The sequence below is a fragment of the Malurus melanocephalus genome, unplaced genomic scaffold (assembly GCF_030028575.1).
Source record: "Malurus melanocephalus ecotype Western Australia unplaced genomic scaffold, MMel_1.1 scaffold_390, whole genome shotgun sequence".
Classification (NCBI taxonomy): Eukaryota; Metazoa; Chordata; class Aves; order Passeriformes; family Maluridae; genus Malurus; species Malurus melanocephalus.
The window spans coordinates 494047-514339 of NW_026623622.1; the positions used below are offsets into that span (position 1 = coordinate 494047).

Sequence of the window (20293 nt, forward strand, 5' to 3'; positions counted from 1 at the left end):
TTACTGTATCTTACATGCCAGTATTTTGGAAAAATAAACATAAAACCAGAACAGGTATTAATCACTTCGTTCTGAGTTTCCAACAAACCATTTTGGAAGTAGGTGCCAGGAGGGCCATGAAAAACACACAAGACTGGAGTGCGTCTGCTATGAGAAAAGGCTGAAAATTGGAGCTGTTCAGCCTGGAGWAGAAAAGAAAACACAAGTCTCCTGGGAGACCTTACCGCAACTTTTCAATACTTACAGGGGGCTTATAAGAAAGATGGTGACTGACAGACTTTCTAGTAGGGCCTGCTGTGATAGGACAAGGGGTAACGATTTTAAACCAAMTTAGGGTTGTAAAGCACTGGAACAGGTTGCCCATAGAGGTGGTAGATGCTTTAATCCTAGAAACACTCAAGGTCAAGTTGAACAGAGCTCTGAGCAACCTGATCTTGTCAAAGACATCCCTGTGGATTGCAGGGGGGTTGGACTAAATGTCCTTTAAAGGCCCTTACAGCCCAAAATATTCTACGATACAATGACATATTTTTATCCTGGACAATAATTACAGATTATGTCAAAGCACATCTATCACTTCCTGCTTTTAAGACTGTACTTACAAAAGTTTTCTCGCAACAAAGGCAGCTCTAGATGGGCAAAATCAATTTTTCTTCATTTCTACTAGATGGGTAATTGTAAATTACATCATGAGGTGACTATTGTATGTTAATTTATGGAAATCGTGCAATTACCAACAATTCTGTGAACTTCCATRGATCACAATGTAAATTTCTCCTGCTCTGCTTTTTCTCCACCCTTTATAGACAACATTTTCCTTTCCTTCCTTCTAGTATAATGTTCAATTCATAGTATGTTTCAACTGTAACTTTTTGGCTTAGCAGAAAGTGCAGTTCAACAAGTGAAATTCTTCAAAGCCCAATCCCTGGAGGGTAGTGAAGCAACATCTCAGGAAATCAGATGTACCTCCTGTAAGCTGGCTACATTTGAGACCAAACACTCAGTATACGTGTGGTAGCATGCATGCCAGTGAGAGAAAAAAAAGTTTTAAGTATTAGGATAATGTTTATAAAACTAAAAGAAATGCTACAGAAGCTAAAGTCTCTGCATGGGAGGTTTTATGGTCAGTAACAACTGGCTATATTGATGATGCTCTTTTTCTTCTGGTAGAGTTTAGTTTTGCTACTAAATTCCTATGACAGAAAAGGCAGACCCTCAACCCAATTTAACAACAATCAGTCAAATGGTTAATTTCACAAACAGTATGTTTTGTCCCATTCTTTTAAAGGATGGCATTGAAGTTAAAGCACAATGAGTAGACACTACTTACATAACCAGTATGGAGAAATAACAGTTCATCATTAACTGTCAGGATTAGTATCAGATAAGGATTATCACTACCAGAATAAGCTCAAAATTTATAATGGTATTAGTGAGTTATTAAAAGTTAAATGAACTTCAGTTCCAACTTCGGAACAAAATTAATAACTGACCTGAAGAAACTGAGTGAACTCTGAATAGTTAAGATGCTTCTTCCTGTTATGTCCAAAATGCAGTCGAATAAACTCACAGTCCCAGTTGAACGGGATTTGAAGATGAATAAGAGTTTGTTCAAATATTTCTTTGACATTTGCTTTGGGGAGGGAAAAACAACAAGTGAGCCTTGGGGTACAGTAAATCTACAAACATTCCAGTTAGGATATAAACAAATTATGATTTCAGCAGCTGTTTAAGGTGTTTTAGCTTATTAAGAATAATTGCTAACCGAACCTTTACAGACCTGTAAAAGAAACATTTGAGACACAACACGATACTTCTTGTATTATTGCATAAAACTGGAGTGTTTTATTTAGTTTTAATTAAGAAGCAATTTCCCTCATACATGACAAATAAAAGCTATTTTGTATTCTGATATAAAAATCAATAGTGGTTCTCTGTCTCTGCCAGCAGTCAAATTAAGCCCTTTATCAAGAGCACGAATACCTGCACTACAATCTCATGCAATATTTGTCATACTAAGTATGGTTTGATTGAAACTTGATTATTACAATCACACTGTCTGAATATGGCTATTGAAGATAGGTATAAGAAATGACATCTAAAACATATCATTAACTCAGCAGAAAGCACGTTATTAGATGCTTTTGATAAGGCCTTAGCACAAAAATCAAATCCYATAAAACATAATTGGTAGTCTCAGTTATTAAAATGTTTTAAGGTAAGTGAAGATAGAGATGTCCTCTTTTAAATGAAGAAAAAACCTGCCATTTTAGATTATKAAATTCTCCACATGTATACTGCACAACTGAAATCTTAATGCTAAACATATTATCTGTACTCAGTCAAAAACCTCATCTAAAAACTGGCCTGCATTATTCATACACAGCATTGCCATGCTGCAAAACAAGCCTGCTTTCTGTGCAGATTATCAAACACATGAACTGTGTAACAGGACATTTACCCATASCACATGCACACTTTTCAAAATTTCCCTCACAGTCCCTGAAATGGTTTATCAACCTAGAATTTGCCAACAATCAAAATAAAAGGTGGCATACAGTTTAAATTTAAAACAAAATATTTTAGCTGATAACACACCCTTCTTTCATACGTTTAAACAGTTTTGCTAAAAGACAAAATGCAATGAGAAGCACCTTAATTATCACTTGATAACTCTATCAAGACCTATTTACTTGAAGAAAATGTATTGCTTTCTCTGYGCTAGAGACCTACTTGATTCATTCATTGTTTCAATTCTACAGTCTTTCTACTAGTTCTAGGTCAAATCTAGGCAAACCACTATATGGTTTTATCTTTTCCACGAGGAAAGGAAGGGGAATGTCAGGAACAGGGGCATACAAGGTAGGATTCTTTGGCTAGATCACCTCCTTCAGTTAGACTGAGATTACATGTTCAAAGGGCAGATTATGGCTAGTGATTTAACCCTCATGAAACAGTCAAACATAAGAGTACAGTCAAACATGAGAGTACAGTCAAAAGCTGACAATTTAAACCACTCTCCCCGGCAAGGTAGACCGAAGGACTTATTAGGGCCAACAAGAAACCTAAAAAACTGTTCTGACTATTTCTAACTGTCTACTCACCAGTATCAATATGCAGTGTGAGGGTTAAGAAAAAAAGTGAGAAAGCACCAAACGCACAGTGCTATTTTATTTTGCCTTAMTTCCTTTTAAAGTTCTGTCTGCACTAGATTTATTCATTGTTGTTGGAGATCAAGGAATCAAGATATGTACATTTAAAATCTACCACTAATTCACTGCAGCTTCTGGCCAAGCTACCTAGAGTCTCYGTGTACTACAAACACAAACAGGTCAGTGCAGCTCACCATGGAGCCTGCAAAATGGCAAAGAACTGTGAACAGAGCACAAACAAGGCCTGCTTCATTGGACTTGGCTACTGATATTCTAACAGGGCGCCAAACGGCTTCTACTTACGTSTATGTAAAACTGACTTCTAAAACACACTGAGCACCCCTAATGAAAACTTAGAAAAGAATGTGCTGAAGGAGCCAGAAATATTTTCACTTGTTTCCACTAATTGCTTCTCTTAACCTTGGAGAAAAGCAAAAAAAAATTCTCACTTCTTCCTTTAAAAATTTTATATTCTTATCCATGTTCATCGAGACAGATTTTTCACTTGTTTTTAGTGAGACTTAAGCCCCTGGTGTTTTCATAACTCTCAGATATTTAGCTGTATACTATGTAAAAAACCAAGAATCCATTTCCTACACTTCATTTTTTTCTTCATAAAAACATTTACAGCTACCCATCAACATACCACCTGTCAAGGTTCYTCAGCACTGAAAAGTAACAGTTAAATCAATTAAATTTTCATTCAATAGTGCAGTGTATTGGTATTTGATTACAGAAAAGGCTAACCAGCTTTAATAAATTATATCCAAACTAGCCTTCTAGTTGCTTCTCTGAAAACTGAGGTGCCTATCCATTTATCTTTTCCAGGCCATCTCTCACACACAGTGTAGTCTGCATATATTACAATAGTCTGGGTTTCAAGATATGCTCCCATATATAACGCTTAATTAATTCCATGTTGGCTTTGTTTATGAAACCCTTGGGGTACAGAGGCAAAACTGCRCACTTGTTCCGAAAAATCACTGAACCACAGAATGGTTTGGGTTGGAAGGAACCCCAAAGAGGATCTAATTCCAAGCCCCCTGACATGGGCAGGAACACCTTCCACTACACCAGATTGCTCAGAGCTCCTTTAAACCTGACCTTGAGCATTTCCAGGGATGGCACATCCACAACTTCACTGGGCAACATGTGCCAGTGCCTCATCACCCTCACAGTAAAGTAACTGACCCAGTTAAACCCATGGAAACGCTAAATACAATATTCCAAAGCCACCTGAGATTCTCAAACACCTATGATTAYGTGCTAAAATTTACTATGTCTATCCAAGAGCAGGAGTGCTTTCTTCACAACATATCAACATCATCTTTATAATCTAATTTTGTTTGCTCTTCAATTATATTAACAGAAATAGCCATCACCACAGCAAACAACTTGTGTGACGAGAAGCAGCAAACATCCAATCATATTTCAGAAATTATACACAATGTGATTATCACCTATACTTTCACTATTCTGAATCATGATCAAACGTTTAATTTTTAGTATTTTTTTTCACAGCAGAAGCAAAGCACTGACAACAAAGAAAAAAGGCAACATTAAGGTACAGATGCTGGCTTGGCGTTTTTTGGTTTGTTTTTTTTTTTTTAAATCTCCCTCAGCCAAAACCTAGTAATGCTTCTAAATTAAGATAAACTACAAGTGTTTCGAATTTCCAACAGAGCTATTCTGCAGGGGGCAAACAGCAAATTATTTTTCAAGCCTTTCATTTTAGTATGACATTTTACAGAATGCATTCATTGTCCCTGTCAATACATGTTGCTCATTTACTAATGTCTTCTACTCTTTGCTCACCTTTCTGCAGTGGMATTCTTTCCTACTGAGCTGATAACTTTTCCAGGCTTACAGTAATGCATTTTCTTCTCAGACACGCATACAAGTCAGCAGCCTGATGACATACTCAACTTACCATCAGCCCCAGGAACAATAAACCTACTACTCTAGTGTACCAGTACATTACCTCTGAGGCGACACACATTCTCTCAAGATTGCTTCAGAATTTCCCCACCCAATCATTTAAAATAAATTTCAGGTGCCTGGAGCAGCTATCTGCAGGCAGCACACACATGACTGGCTCAACTTCCATCAAACACTGTTACCTATTGGGCTCAGAAAAATGATACAAAAAGCCCAAGATTCCAGGCAATAATCAATTTCATATAAGGAGGACAAATACTTATAAATAATAACACTATGATGTCCTGTTGGTGGCCCATTGTGGGGATGAGCTCAATATTCCAAGGAAACCTTGAGGCAGCACCTATTATTTATTTTGACTTATCAGCTCCCCAAGAAGCAGCATGGAGAGCTCATACAATTCAAGCACCATCAACCTGTTAACCGAGTTTGCCATTCCCTCACACCAGCAATGAAAAAGCAATCACACTTGTTAGGGACACAGAAATATAAAGGTGGTAAGTTTTAAGCAGCACCATAAGTATGATAAAGCATTGCTGTTTAACAGAGTTGTTTTGTGTGTTTTAAATCTGTCCACTCAGCAATCTACTGTCCAATCTGTGTATATGTGATGGCTAACTGACATAATGCATTTTAACGTTTATATGTTCTATTTTTCACTTTCTGATAACAGCATATTTTCACCTCGATGCATAAGGAACAACAGTTAAAGACAGAAAGACTTTCCTGTAGCACCTAATGCTGCAGAAATGTATTGAGCAACCCACACATAATACAATTACTTTTACGTGAGAAAGTGAGAAAGCTAAACTGGAAATAGTTACATTTTATTTTTACTCTTACTTTAAAAGGATTAGTGATTCTATTGAAAGATGAATGACAGCCATAATAAAAACTGTCAATACATATAATTTTGACATTAAGTTCTCCTTTTCTGTTCCCTTTTGTTGAACCTTTTGTGGTTTTGAAAAAAAAATTATTATTTATTATTTTTGTTGTTGTTGTTATTATTATTAGGAGGGGTTGTTCACAAGTAYTTAAAACTGTAGGGGAGAAAGGAAAAAATAGGAAAAAAGGAAGTCCTAACAGTAATGTTTCATAYGTCATCTGCATGTGTTAAGCAAAAGACACTTTGAAAACAGGCAATTAATGTAAGGTTACCATGAGTCCAAAAAAAATAGCAGTTCTGGTTTATAGCACACTTGATGAAAACATGGATTTTTTTCCTCGTATCTTCAAGTCTATAGTTGTGTAATTATGAGTCTTTCTTTGTTTACATTTTAAATMGTTTCCAGTCTTTATGGTTGCCAATAATATTTTAGGAAGCAGAACTTTGAAGATTATATCCAAATCCTAACATTTTCAATCCACCTGCCATTTTAGAAATGATGAATGGGTGAGTACCAGAAGTGATCCCTGTTTCCTGAAAAGTAATACTCGTAAGGCACTAACATATATTCAACTCGTTTCTCTTGGTCTTGCTCATCTTCTTCCAGTGTTCTGAAACTCTATGTCCTGATTAAGGGAAAGCTGAACTTTCTCTCACAGATTAAAACTTAATTAAGACTGGGCAAAACTTCAGTATCCCTGTATGTTCAAATTTGGACACTATTAAATTGATATTCAGTCTTGCAGTTCACCAACACTGTACAATTTTCACACAGTAGCATTTTGAGGCATCTGACTGCATTTCTCCCCCAATGCCTTTGAAGAAGATGCTGTTACACTCTGCAAAATATTTGTAATTAGATTTTGAGTGCAGTAGTATGTTTTTAAACCCTCAAGTTCCATTCCATAAATATTTACCAATTATCTCCAAAATAATTCTGAATACAGAGTCATGAGCATATTTTAGCTCTATGTTTCTATCCATACCAGCACGTGTATTTAACTGAAAAAGGATCTCTGAAACTCTCTCGCTCATCAGAGAACGGCTTTCTTTGTGGTGACTCTACAAGGAAGAACAGCTGGAAAAATGCCTTGGAATTGTATATTCCAATTAAACTTGATGCAATCCAGATCATCGCATGGTGTGCCAAATTACAAAGAATCCTTACACTTCCAGTTGGACTACCTAATTTTCAGAAGAGTTGCACAAGAAATCACAGACTTCACCTTTTAAACACAGTAAGGATTATCTGCTTTAACATGTGCAAAAACAAGCAGACTTCAGGTTTGTTTTAACCTGAATTGAGCTTGAAAGACCTGCACAGAACAAAAATAAAAATAATCCTCCTTAGAACAGTAGCATTAATTTTAGGGAGTGTTTTTAAATATTTCACTCATGTTAAGTAACATAGTCARTTACATCCCATGATCAAAAGAGCAAAGGGCTCATCAGTCTTCTCTGGCTACAGAGACAACAACCTGAAAAAAAAAAATCACTTGTCTTCATCAGCTGTAGCTTTCGCATTTAACTCTTTTATGGATAATGCAGTATTGCAAGGGCTAACACATTTTAAATAAAATATTCAGCTAAGAAACATATATGAAGATGTAGAAGCACTTATCAGGAATAAATGCTTTTTCTCTATTTCTCCATGATTAAAAAGTCATTTGAACAAATGAGTTATTAAAACAGTAATTTCACTGCTTTCTATTCACCAAGCTGACACGAAGTCCAGTGCAGCTGAAACAAGCAGAGAGTACTGAGCACACTGTACAGTTTGCTCAAGCAAAGTAGGTCCAGTTTCATATTCTTGAAATGGACCTACCTTACACAGAATACCAACTACACACTTATGGCAGTCATTCATACAGGATTTCATTATGTCCAAAACTCCTGGAAAAGTGTCCCAAAGCAGTAAGAAAGTAGTAGATGCCATTAAAGTGACAGAAGGATTCATGTTTCAATAATTCCAACTAAAGTATGATATTGCAGATATTATCTTAGCATAGCACAGCTGAAAAGTATTTCTACAAAATAGTTTCTAACGTCTTCTTCYAAGACAGTTTTTTCGTGATACAACTTAATTGTTTCATCACTGGAGAGTAGGAAGCTAAGTATTTTAAGACACAAGTAGCAGACTGAGGCTCAAGAGGACTGCAAAATGCTGAATTGCTTGAGAATGCTTCAAAATCATGTCAGTAAATAAATCCTAAACACATGTGAACCCAAGAGCAACTTGCTTTCAAACACAGAGACAGTTTTAAGACTCAATAAGCACATTTAACTTCTTCCAGATAACTGAAAATTTGAGTAGATAAGAATATTTTTGAGAACATGTTATCTTACACAAGGCCAGTGTTGGTTCAAGTTACTGGTCTAACAGACCCAAGTTGATTCTGTTCCTTGCTTTGGATGCACAGTGCAGAAAATCCTCAGCAAATCCACGTTGCTTCTGGCAAGACTTACTGGTTTGAGTTAGCTTTGGCATCAATGCAATCACATCCACAGAGCGTTTCATCTATACCGGAAAATCTTGACTCATGTTTGCTCTCATAACCAACATGGCTTACCTGCAGACTGGATATATTACAGAGTCTATAGAAGACCCGACCTCATCGTGATTCTCACACCAATTGGCTAAAGTTACTCAACTTCAGTATATTTCTAATAATTTATGAAAACTTTTAACTTTAAAACTTATGTTTCTATATTGTCCTGTTTTTACATGAAACTAAACTCTGTGCTTTTCTGCTTATGTAATATGAAAATGAAGACTGCAGGTCTCATTTACTGTCTCCAACAGCCACAAGACTGACTTGAAAACTGACGGCAGGGTTACCAGATTCTCAAGATGTCATGTACTATCATTCACATTTTTCACACATGTATTAATTTGTATGACTCGCATATGAAGGAAAAGTAAGTAGCCCATGTTATGAACAAGCAAACAAAGACAAAAAAGCAGCAGTAAGTGCGGGAACTGCAGCACAAAAAATATATCATGTTATGTTAACAAAATAATGTTAAATATAGTTATAATYGCAATAGAATTTTGTAAGAAAACAAGAAACCAATAGTGAATTTAAAATTCTCTCGAGATTTTCCTATTCAAGATTTATCAGCCTTATAGAAAAAACAGCAAGAAAGATACAGAAAAAATACACATTTCTGTTTTACAGTTTCTTGTTTGTGTTTTCTTTTAGACTTTAATTACAAGCTCATAAAAATAAGAATCCTCAGTCTGATTGAGGAATCTGTATATCTGAAATGGCTTTTTGTTCAATTATGGAACCAGCTATTTCAAGTGTGTTCATGATAGCTACCAAGTTCAAACGCCCATTTTGTAAGATGATTAAACAAACCATCGTTAACACTGTCACACTGATTGTAGTAGTTTGTCCAATTTCTAATGACTGCATTTACTGACTTCATCTTTATTTAAATTCTAAAAGATTTTCTTTTCAAGATGTTGTGCATCCAAATTGCTTAGTATCTGATTCTCCAGTTAACAATGTAATTTAACAGGCATCATAAGTCAAACAGTTTGTTTCCATAAAAAGACCTTTGCTTTTTTTTCCCCAACAAGTTACAACAATCTCAATAAGAATGAAATAGTACAAACAGCAAGTGGTTACAAATCCAAGCATAGTTTRTATTTTCTTTATTGAGCACTTTATTCTTTTGGATAGAAATAACATTTAATTCTCATTCCATTTTATTAAAATTCTTACCATTGATTTATCTAACTTTCATAAACATGAAGTTTTAAAAATACAGCCTAATTCTCCTTAAATTGCAATGTTAGAACTAATTATTTAGCAATATCATAAAGCAGTATAGTTAGCCTAAAGAATTTGGTCTGATTACTAATTTGAGGGATTAGGCAACAAAACCAAAGGCCGCATTTTCTTCCTAATTTTGTAAATTTATGATCTAGTTCTAAGTTACACTCCTAACATTAAAGTAAGATCTGCTCCTTAAGAAAAGGAACACCACCACAGGAAATCAAATTATTAGACTTCCTTAATTTCTATATGAAGTTCCTACTGCATCTAATGACAATTCTTCAAAGATACATGAAGATCCAGAATATATTCTAAAACTCCCTCATTGTTGAAGGAGTTTGAAGTCCGTGACATAGAATTTTACTTAGGATGACACTGAACATCACTGTATTTACTACTTCAGGAAAACGAAAAACCTTGATTCAAGAACACAGAGCAAAACATATTTTGCCCCAGTGYACTTCTTAAGCCTGTATCACTTGAGAGAGAGAAAAGAAGTCCTGCTCATGGATAGTCTTAGGAAAACAATACAATATTATAYAAAATGCATTTCTATGCACCTGTGATCATGAACCACTATAATGATGGATACTATTAAAATCACTTTCTTAAACTGTTTTTCTTTAGGTATTCTTACCAAATGTTACTTCTCCATTGCCATTCCTGTCAAATAACTGAAAAGCAACAATGAATATTGCATCTGGAGTACACAAAACAGATTCAAAYGCCAAAAATTCTTGGAAGGAAATTAACCTAGAAAGGAGAACAGAGAAGTTAAAGGTTTYYTAAAATTATTCATAAYACCAATGATTATTTGCATTTGATRCTTTGGAAAATAGTGTGATCCAAAYAGTAAATAAAATTCTAACTTAAAATAATTAGCTYTAGAGACTGAAAAGTATCTTACATTTAAGTAGTTATTTAACATTCATGCAACTCAGTTTCTTCCTCTATGAAGCAACTGAATTCTTCCTATCCATCAACACCAAAATATAATCAATTCTCATTGAACACCTACAAGTTACTACTTTGCAATTATAAATGCAATCAGACAGCACTTAAAAATTAAGACATTAAAACACCACAGAAATTCTGCCACTACGAAATTTACAGGTCTGCCATTGAATTACCACATATGTATTTCTAGTAAGAGAAGATACTGTAGTCGTATATAGGAATACAATATAAAACATACRTTTTCTTAAAACAATATATAACATTCATAAAAAAAAACAAATAGTTCAGAAAAAGTTACACTTTGCATATGGAAAGAATATTCCACTTCAGATACAACATGAACCACTAACTCATGTACTCGGGGCCAATAAAGAACATAAAAATATCAGGACACAAGGACAGGCATGACAAGGCARGGAAGGATTTGAATGTCACAGGAGATCACAAGATTCTGAGCTGTGTATGCAAGACAGTCATCATGCACAAYTCAGGATGCCTTAGTAAATCCAAGTCCCTGTGGTCACCACATATAAACTCAGACTTGAATGCATGCATAGATAGCCTATTAGGACAATAAYAAGTAACTTTTCTAGAGTAAGTTTGCTTATTCTGACTACCAGTAAAAAAGTATTTAGAAGAGATCCTGATGCTGTATGTATGAACAGCTGCAGAAAGACAAGCCTGAAGCTAAGAGTAGATAAAGGATAATGTTGGCACAAGAAAATGATGGGAYAAATTATGGGACATATATTTTAGTATAAGAATTTAAATTACATTTTTATATTAAAAAACTTACTATAAATCAGCAAATGCTGTTAAAACAGAGAATATCACTGTTTCCTAGAAATTTTCCTAGAAAACATACATAATTAATCTGAACTTAGTAGTCATCATACAAGATCATTAGCTCATAGTGATTACTTCAAACTTGCTGCTTACTACTGAAGAGCCAAATATAAATCATGCTCCCCACCGGAAAAAAAAAAAAAAAAATAGAAGAAAAATCACAATTTTCACCCTATTCATTACTTCATCTAGTCTTTCTCTGTCTAACTACACATGAAGCAAAACTGAGATACTTTAAAAAGGTTAAATATGTTAACATTCTTGTATACACACACTGCACAGGAAATACAGAAAAAAAATGGGACTTTGAAAATAATTAAGATATGGCAAATACAAAATTCTCATATTGTCACATTTTAGCCACAAAATTCAGAGATATGACATGGTTCTTCACATGCAAAATCAAATTCATCCAAAGGATGATCTTGATAAATAAAGCATTAGTATGAAAGAAACAAATGTTCCTTAAAAATTATTGTAAATACTRTAATTTCAAAATATACCTCACATACAAGCATAAAGCTGACACACAAATTAATTCCTAATCAGRAAGATTTATAACTGACAAAATCAAGTGACGATCTCTGAAGAAAGCATTTGTAGAAGCTTGAACCTGAAAGAAGACATCTTCAGAGATCCCCCTATAAGAGTGCCTACAGCAAAAGGAGATTCAATTTCCTTTCTACATATTCAACTTGAAATGTCTGAGAGCAGGGATTCCTCTGTGATCCTGCATTAGCCATTAGGGTGGAGATAACAGGAGCTGGACTAAACAGAATGATGGAGCTTCCCACCCAATCACTACTCAAGTATCATCCACTGAACCCACTGCATTACAGAGTCCATAACAGTATCAAATCACGCGCCTCTCGTTTTATCTGTAACATTTAAAAAAATTTATTTTCCTCTGCTTTCTTCTGTACTGATGTATTTCAAAAGCACACAAAGTAACCCATGCATTTGCAATTCTTCTCTTTCCTTTTTTCCTACAAGTCTTTTCTCACTTTTCCCCACACAACATAGCTTTTTAGACATTATGTATAGCTCTGCTGTGAYTATTTTATTATGTGAAATACTAACTCTTTCTTGGGGACTTTACTTCAGAACACATTTTCAGATTTAAGAATGATATTCTGATAAAAAGGGTGCCCAGAAACAAGAAGATGAAATTAATTTTGAATTACTACTGTGAATTTTTGAAGGTTTGAAGGGAGAAGCTGGCTTTAGCTGGTTTTGGCACAGGTATACATATATATGCATGTAAGTATATTCTTCAGAGAGGATATTTATCCTACTTACAAAAGCAGTGCCTGCAGTCTGAAGACATAGGAATGCTTTCAGCATCAGTGAAATCCTATTGTATTACATAGGTAACAGACAAGTTTAAACCAAATTCTAATTTAGAGATCATCATATAAATTGCTCAGAACACGCACTTGTAACAATGAGAATAAATATTTYGGAAGTGAACAGTCATCTCTTTTAGGAACCACCTGAGTTCACTAAAGCAAACCAGTCTTGTACAGCAGTAATGGGAGAAGGCAACAGTACTGTGGAACAGTTAAGTAAGGATCAAGTTACCATTAGAATAAAGTAAAAACGCTTTTTTTTTCAGCACATGACCACAGAGAGCCAGTTCCAAAATGTGCTGTTTCTGTAAAGTGCCAAACTTAAACCTAGAAGAAATAAAAAAATATTAACAATGGAGGCAACTTTTGGGTATATATTTCAAAGGGCAAACAAGGCTAAGAGAATATGATAGCAGACACAGGAATGAAATTTTGTAACAGAACCCAAAGCTTCTCAATGACTTGCATTACCGCACCAGGACTACTGATACTTCCTTGGGACTTCRTAAAGTAACTTTAAGTCCATGGAAAAATGCAATGCATTCTGGAATTCAATTGAAGATTACAATAATGATTCATGCTGTTAGAGTCTGAATTTTGATATATTACAGCTCACTACAAATGAAAGAACGTTAATGTGAAAATAAAATTATGATAAAGAGGCTATAAAAAATTCTTCACATGAAACATATATCAAATATATATATATTAAAATATCTGGAAAAAAGTTTCAGACAAGTATTCAAACAGATATTTTATACTTCAAACTATATGGCAGTGCAAAATAAAAATCCCACTTTTCCCATATTGAAGGTGATAATCAAGTATGGATAAGTGTGYTTTATCTCACTTCAAATATTACCCATATGTTTTTGAAAACCCAATAAAACAAACAAAAACAACAAAAATCTTGTATTCACAGGGACATAAAGAGATGCCTGAAAGTTCTGTTGCGCCAGTAAAACAAACTGATTTCCTACTTTAAGAAAGACCMTTTTTTAAGACATCTTCTGAAGAAATGCACACCATAAAAGATAACCAACAGCTTTCAGAGGAAGAAGATGCTAAGCATGTTGGTTTACTTCATCAATTAAAATATGACTTGAACAGATACGTACCAAATTACCTTTTCAAGCCATAATAAAGCAACAAACTGCAGCCATGTATTGGAAACAGACAGGTTACTTAGATTTATCAAATGCATATATAATCAAATATATTATAAAAGTGCTGCAGCCTTATGAAAAATCATACAGCATTACATCAAACAGGAGATGCTATATTTGTCATTCAGAGTAAGAAATACAGAGCATATACAATTTCATTTCTATAGCACAGATGCTTTGCAAGCTGCTCAGGATACTAAACAAACAATAAAATGTTCTACAGCAGAATGCAGGAAAACAAAAMCAAAATGTTAGTAACCAAGGAATTTAAGGAGCTTTGAATTTAAAATAAATTACATTTATATATTTACAAATGTACTGTATACTATTTTAACAGCATTTTTYTCTGTACAAAATAACCACTCACTTTTGCATTCTTGACCTCCTCTCTGATCCATCTTAACTTTTTTCTCACTTTACCTATGTCTATGCCTCTTACTACAATCCAAGGCCAAAACTAGAAGCCTACATACAGCAAAAGAAAAGGTTCCTTGGAAGACAAATGGGTTAGAGAGCACTATCTCAGCAGAGCAGACWTTCTGTAAATTAGTTTCAGGGAGCTGTCTAAAAGCAAGTAGGAGCATCTGTAAGCAGAGTGGAAAAGCTTTATGTGGTATGACCTGATCTTCATCAGGCAAACAACTTTTTCCTCCATATAGTCACTAGTGTCTCTCTTTTCTCATTGCCAGCACTCTAAAAAATACCTCAGTGGTTTGATTCGAATTTGCACACTACAGAAATAAGAAAGCTCTTCCATATTTTCATGTTTACTTACAGGTACTGAAGACTCTACACCTAATGATAGACACRGGAATACAGAAAAACTGTTCCAAGGCAACCACACTACACTAAACTTACCTGCCATCCAATCTCCTCAGCTTTTGCAGAATAAATATCATCAAAATTAATCTTGAATTAAAAAATCCATGTTAAACACCATAATTTTTTATCAGTTTTCACAAATAGGCTATTGTACTTGTGAAAGAAAACTTCTCATTTAAATAAGCCTRAAGTGTAATAAAATCAATAATGTAGTTTTAGAATAAGTTATCAAACCCATACACTCACACATTTACCAAAGCACTACAAGTTTCAAATGGAAAGCAAAATTCTCACCCATCCTTAGTTTGATCTGCCACTCCAGCCAACAGCTGCACTGTTTTAGGATTGTGATGTGGATCTGTATGAAGTCCTAAGTATTTCTGCACAAAATCCTCTGGGGTCATGTAATGCTCACCATCTTTCTCAACACTTGCATACTAGAGCAAAAAGAAAAAATCCAAGCCACACAAAACAAAAATGAATCCATTTAGATGCTAATTATCAGTGATTACCAAATTAATATCTTTACTGAATATAACTTAAAATGGTGCACAACTGTCTGCACATAAGTGCTCTTAAACTAAAGGGCTGGATTGCATTAACAGGGTTACTGTACTAGTTTTATAGTACCAACAATCAGATTTCCATGTACAATAGATGTGTTCACATAGTGACCAGCATCTTCTAGTTAAAAGACAATTACATATTTCAGAAACTGTCAGGTAATTGCAAACATTTATTAAAATTGCAAGCATGCTGTAGCATTCCATTTGCAGCTACACTGCAAACACAGCACATAAATTTTCATACAATTTCTAGTAGCACGTATCTGAATAATTGTTCCTGATCTATAATATGAACTATAATTATTCTGTAAAACATACATTATTTATTTTCTCTTTTCGTGATAAAYGTACAGCTTAATTTTTATCCTGAAACTACTGTTTTTAAGGAAAAATTCACACACACAGACATGGCTTGCTTCAGCACCCTGCATATCTCTTCCACAATATCAGCCCCTCACATCACCTCATCACCTCTCCCTCATCCACCCTACACCTGTGATGACAGTTGTTTACCGACTGCACTGTTAACCAGATTACTGAATTTATGGAGAATTAAAACAGAGTATTTCCACTGAAAGAGGAACATGAAGCAGGGGACAAGAATCCCTTAATTCAGCACTGCTGCCAATATGACAGCACAATGAAACTGTGGCTTCCTTGAATCAACTCTGAAAGGTTCTCTTCTCAGCCATACTGAAAAATGCCTTATGAAGCACAATCCTGCTGCAAGACATGGAATTCAAAGAAAATGTTATGTATGAAGAACCATCTAACATGCAGMGTATGGAGCATATCTTCAAGAATAATTGAAGCCTCCGTATGACAACAGAGTGCACATCAAAGACRGTCAAAATCTAAACACCATCTTTTCCTCTCCAGACACCAATTTATCTGAGTTTATCATAAATAATAATTTATAATAATAACTTTCACAATAAAAACTGTTTGGGGGAAGTTTTGTTTAAAAAATTTGAGACAAAAATAATTAACTGACTGATACGTTGAGCTCCATATGAGAAGGTCATGGTATTTTGGAAGAGCTTGGCAGTGAGCCAGTAAATTAAGGCCTAACCAAGTAGCTATGTATGTAAATACATTAGTCCCATGTTTTCACCATACAACTTAAGTCAAGAGCTTTTTAGTCCAAAATAAGCAATTGTAAATGATAACCTAATTTGAATATAAAACATAACACATCAATTAAATCTGTATTTTTCTCAGTCTTGAACTCTGTTACTTTACAACACAAAATTCTTACTATTCATTTATAGATTGTCTCAGGAAGGTACTTGATGAATTCCTGTGAGACTTTCATTTTAAACTTTTCACGTATGACAAACATACAAACCCCCTACTTTAATTTACAAGCCGGTGCTAGGTATCACCACACTTTCAGAAACAATGCTTTGGAACTTTCTTTTTGTTTCTTTCTCCACCTTGCTCGAACAGGTTACACTTGGACTCAGCAGGCAGGGAATAATTCAATCATGTTTTCCAAAGGCTGACTGGGCCTTTTCTAAGAAAACAAATGAAGATTCACTAAGACATCTGGTAACTGTTTTCCCACCCAACTCTTTTATCCTTCAGTGATATTTGTTATGAAATTTATTCTTCTATAGTTGTTACTGAGGTCTGTGGTTAGAAAACACCTAAGAGGTAACTTATTTGGTGTACAGACATGAAATGTCAATGCCTGCATTTCATAGTGACAGCACTAAGAGAACCTTTTTAATCCAAATCCAACTTAATAATTTTAACAGTTTAAATAGTTAGAAGGAGCAGAGAGCACACTTCATCTAAAGAGAAAGGTATACATCAAACATCCTTCAAGATATAATGTAAACTGCATGATYCGAGGGGAGCCATAACGTTAGAAGACATGCGTGAACAGCAGGAAATTTAAGTACACTCTATGATTAAGGTGGATAGTGATGAGGCCTACAGTTCACATCTTCCCTTCTAACCATTTCCAAGAGAAGCCAAATTTAGGAAGGAATGCACGACCTTTAGCTGAAGCTCACAGAACAGGCCAGCACTCTCAGCAAAGAGCACAACATATCTGACCCCTAAACACTTGCAATATTTCATAACGAGACTTTCTACAACTTAGTCTTGAAAAGTATTATTCTCTTTTGTTTTAAAGCCTGCAACTAAGTTTGATTGCTTACTATCAAACAAAACCACAATTTGAAACCCAATTTTGATCGAATATAATGCAGAAGTTCTTCCTCTCCACTCTTCTCTGTACAACCACTATCAAGGACTTCAATTGCTTATTTCCAGAAGCAAGAACTTCTGCTGATTGGATGTCAAGAATCATAGAGTTCACATTTGAATAGARTGTTTTGACACCTCATTTCACATTTTTTCATTCACCTCATTTCATTCATTTTTTCAAACTATCTTGCAAAAAGTTGAGAAAAGATGCTCTAGAATCACTTTTTTATACTGTATTAATATATATATTTTACCACAATATTTTCATGTTGCTRATTTTATTAACATACTCCACTGTATTATCTAAGAAAGCTGAATGCCATGTCCATCAAAAATGAACCTGTGTTGGAATATTTTTTACTAGAAACTAAATGTTGACCTTCCACAGTTTGATGCCAGCATTTTAAGCTTATGCACTCCAGCTGCGCTACAGTGTAATGCAGTAAGCAAACGCAAAAAGCCACTAAAGTTATGGTTGAGGTATAATGCTTCTCTCAGGCAAAAAGGTATCTGTGACTACTTATCACACATGGAAATTGTCAGATGGTATAATAGAACCAGAAGATGCATGTAAAAATAATCAGATTTTATAATTTACAGTACTAGCTCTAACTTTTTCATAGAAAAGAGCTTCTTGCATAGACTTGAATATATGGGATTTTGAAATATCACTGGCCCAGTTATATTTCACCAAATACATAGTTCTTATTCTTCTTATTCCATTGCCTGATTCAAAGCTTAACATCAAAGTTTTAGGATTGACTGATTTCAGGACTTTCCTTTCTGATCATGCTTTACTGAAACAAGGGAGTGGAGAAGCCTTCATACTATGATTTATATATGTTAATTCTAAGGCCCTGAAAGGGAACATTTAAAATATATAAATCTTGAGAAATCAATTTGAAAGAAATCAATTTGAAATCTTGAGAAATCAATTGCCAGTGGTCCAACTGGCAATTTGTAAGAACACATATAAATCCCAGTAACAAAATATACAGCTATGGAATAAGACATTTTTTTAAATTCTGCGAAGATATATTTTAAAAAAACCCCAGTACTTGCTTATAATTATTTACTTTCTAGAAAACTAGCAAATAGTTCAGAAAAGTATTTAATATAATAATTTGGAAATGGTTATCGTGATTTGTGCCAGCAGCAGTTCCTCAAAGCCTGACAGCCCTTTCAATACACTGTCTGCAAAGTGAACTTTCGTGTGTCCTAACACGACACGCGTTTGATGCCATAGCAGACTGCTGGAAGGGCAAAAACCAGACGTCTGTCACTCAAACAACAATTAGGTCTTTTTACCTGCAAGAAAATATTTCGTAGTTCAGCCGGATCCGCTCTTTTGGTTGAATGCACCTGTAAACACAAGCAAATTAGTGCCTCGCTAGCCGGGCTACAGTCAGTGCAGATAAATCCGCCGCGSCTGCCACAGGCGGCAACAGGGGGTCCCCTGTCAGACCGACAGGCCCAAGCTCACCCGTGACCGGGGGAMGGCACAGGGCTCCGCGCCGGTGACAGCTGTCAGCACCGGGCTGCCCGCGAGAGGCGCGGCGCCCCGGCCCCACGGCACGACCACCGCCGCCACCACCGCCCCRGCGACCCCGGCTCGCGTCCCCCGGGGCACTTCGGCGGGCGGGGGCAGCGCCGCTCCCCCGGGGCCGCCCCGCCATCACCGCCCCCCTCGGCGCCATCCCTCGCCCCGGCGAGCCTCCCGCAGCGGCGGCGGCCGCCTCCCCCCGCTGCCCGCCCGCCCTCAGCCCCACGCGGGATCCGCCCGGCTCCTCCTGCCACCAGCGACGGAGCGGGAGAGTCACCTTGACCGCCATGCTGCGCCCGCTGAGCAGGAGGAATAGGAGGAGGAGGAGGAGGAGCCGCCCGCCCGCCGCGCCGCCGCACAGCCGCCACCGCCTCAGCGCAGCGCTGTGGGGGGAGCGCCCTGCCCTGCTCTGCCCCGCCCCGCCCCGGGAGCGCCGTGAGGGTSCCGCGTCTGCCCCGCTGAGGTACCTGCGGCTCGGGACCCGGTCTGTACCGGGGGGCTGCTTGGAGCATCTCCGCAGTGCAAAACCGAGCCTTCTTAAATGCTGCTGAATCTCATTTCTGCAGCCGTGTCCCTGAGGGTCGACAAAGCTGTAGCTGTTATCTCCAAGTGCTGAAACTGTTCATAGACTGATGTTCTGACAGCTTGGCTGCAAACTGTACGTAGCTCCGTATTTCAAGTATAGAACCAGAGGCCCAAACCCTCTCTGGAATTCAGTAACTTCTCACAGGGTCTGATAGTCCTTTAGCAGGAGAGCACACATATGCTTTACACTTCAAATCGAAAAGCATTCGGGTCACAGCCTTAAGACAGGATAGGTTTATACTTCGTTGCAACAGTTCAATCACGGTAAGTGCTTATAAAACCTGACTTAAATAATACTGCGTGTTTTGTCTTGGGRTGCTATTCCAAGGGCCCGGCAAAGGGCCAGCTTTTATTACATGTCACTGGAAAACATAAGAAGGGGAGATTCTAGTACTCCTCAAATAACAGAGTGAGATACTAAATTACAATACAGTACTTCATATTTCGTAATGGTGGTCACGAAACAATGACTCACTTA

At 36.4% G+C, this 20293-nt stretch overlaps 1 protein-coding gene across 1 annotated transcript in view; it reads right to left on the minus strand.

Moving 5' to 3' along the window:
* SLC25A12 (solute carrier family 25 member 12) overlaps positions 1-19588 on the minus strand; it is a 46152-nt gene extending 26564 nt beyond the window's left edge. Inside the window, exons 1-5 of the mRNA XM_057379160.1 lie at positions 19508-19588; positions 18996-19049; positions 15199-15341; positions 10402-10517; positions 1494-1633 (exon numbers count right to left, since the gene is read on the minus strand). Of these exons, the coding sequence (XP_057235143.1) occupies positions 1494-1633; positions 10402-10517; positions 15199-15341; positions 18996-19049; positions 19508-19519 (465 nt within the window). The 5' untranslated portion in view covers positions 19520-19588. The remainder of the gene's footprint in view (positions 1-1493; positions 1634-10401; positions 10518-15198; positions 15342-18995; positions 19050-19507) is intronic.
* Positions 19589-20293: the final 705 nt, after the last annotated feature.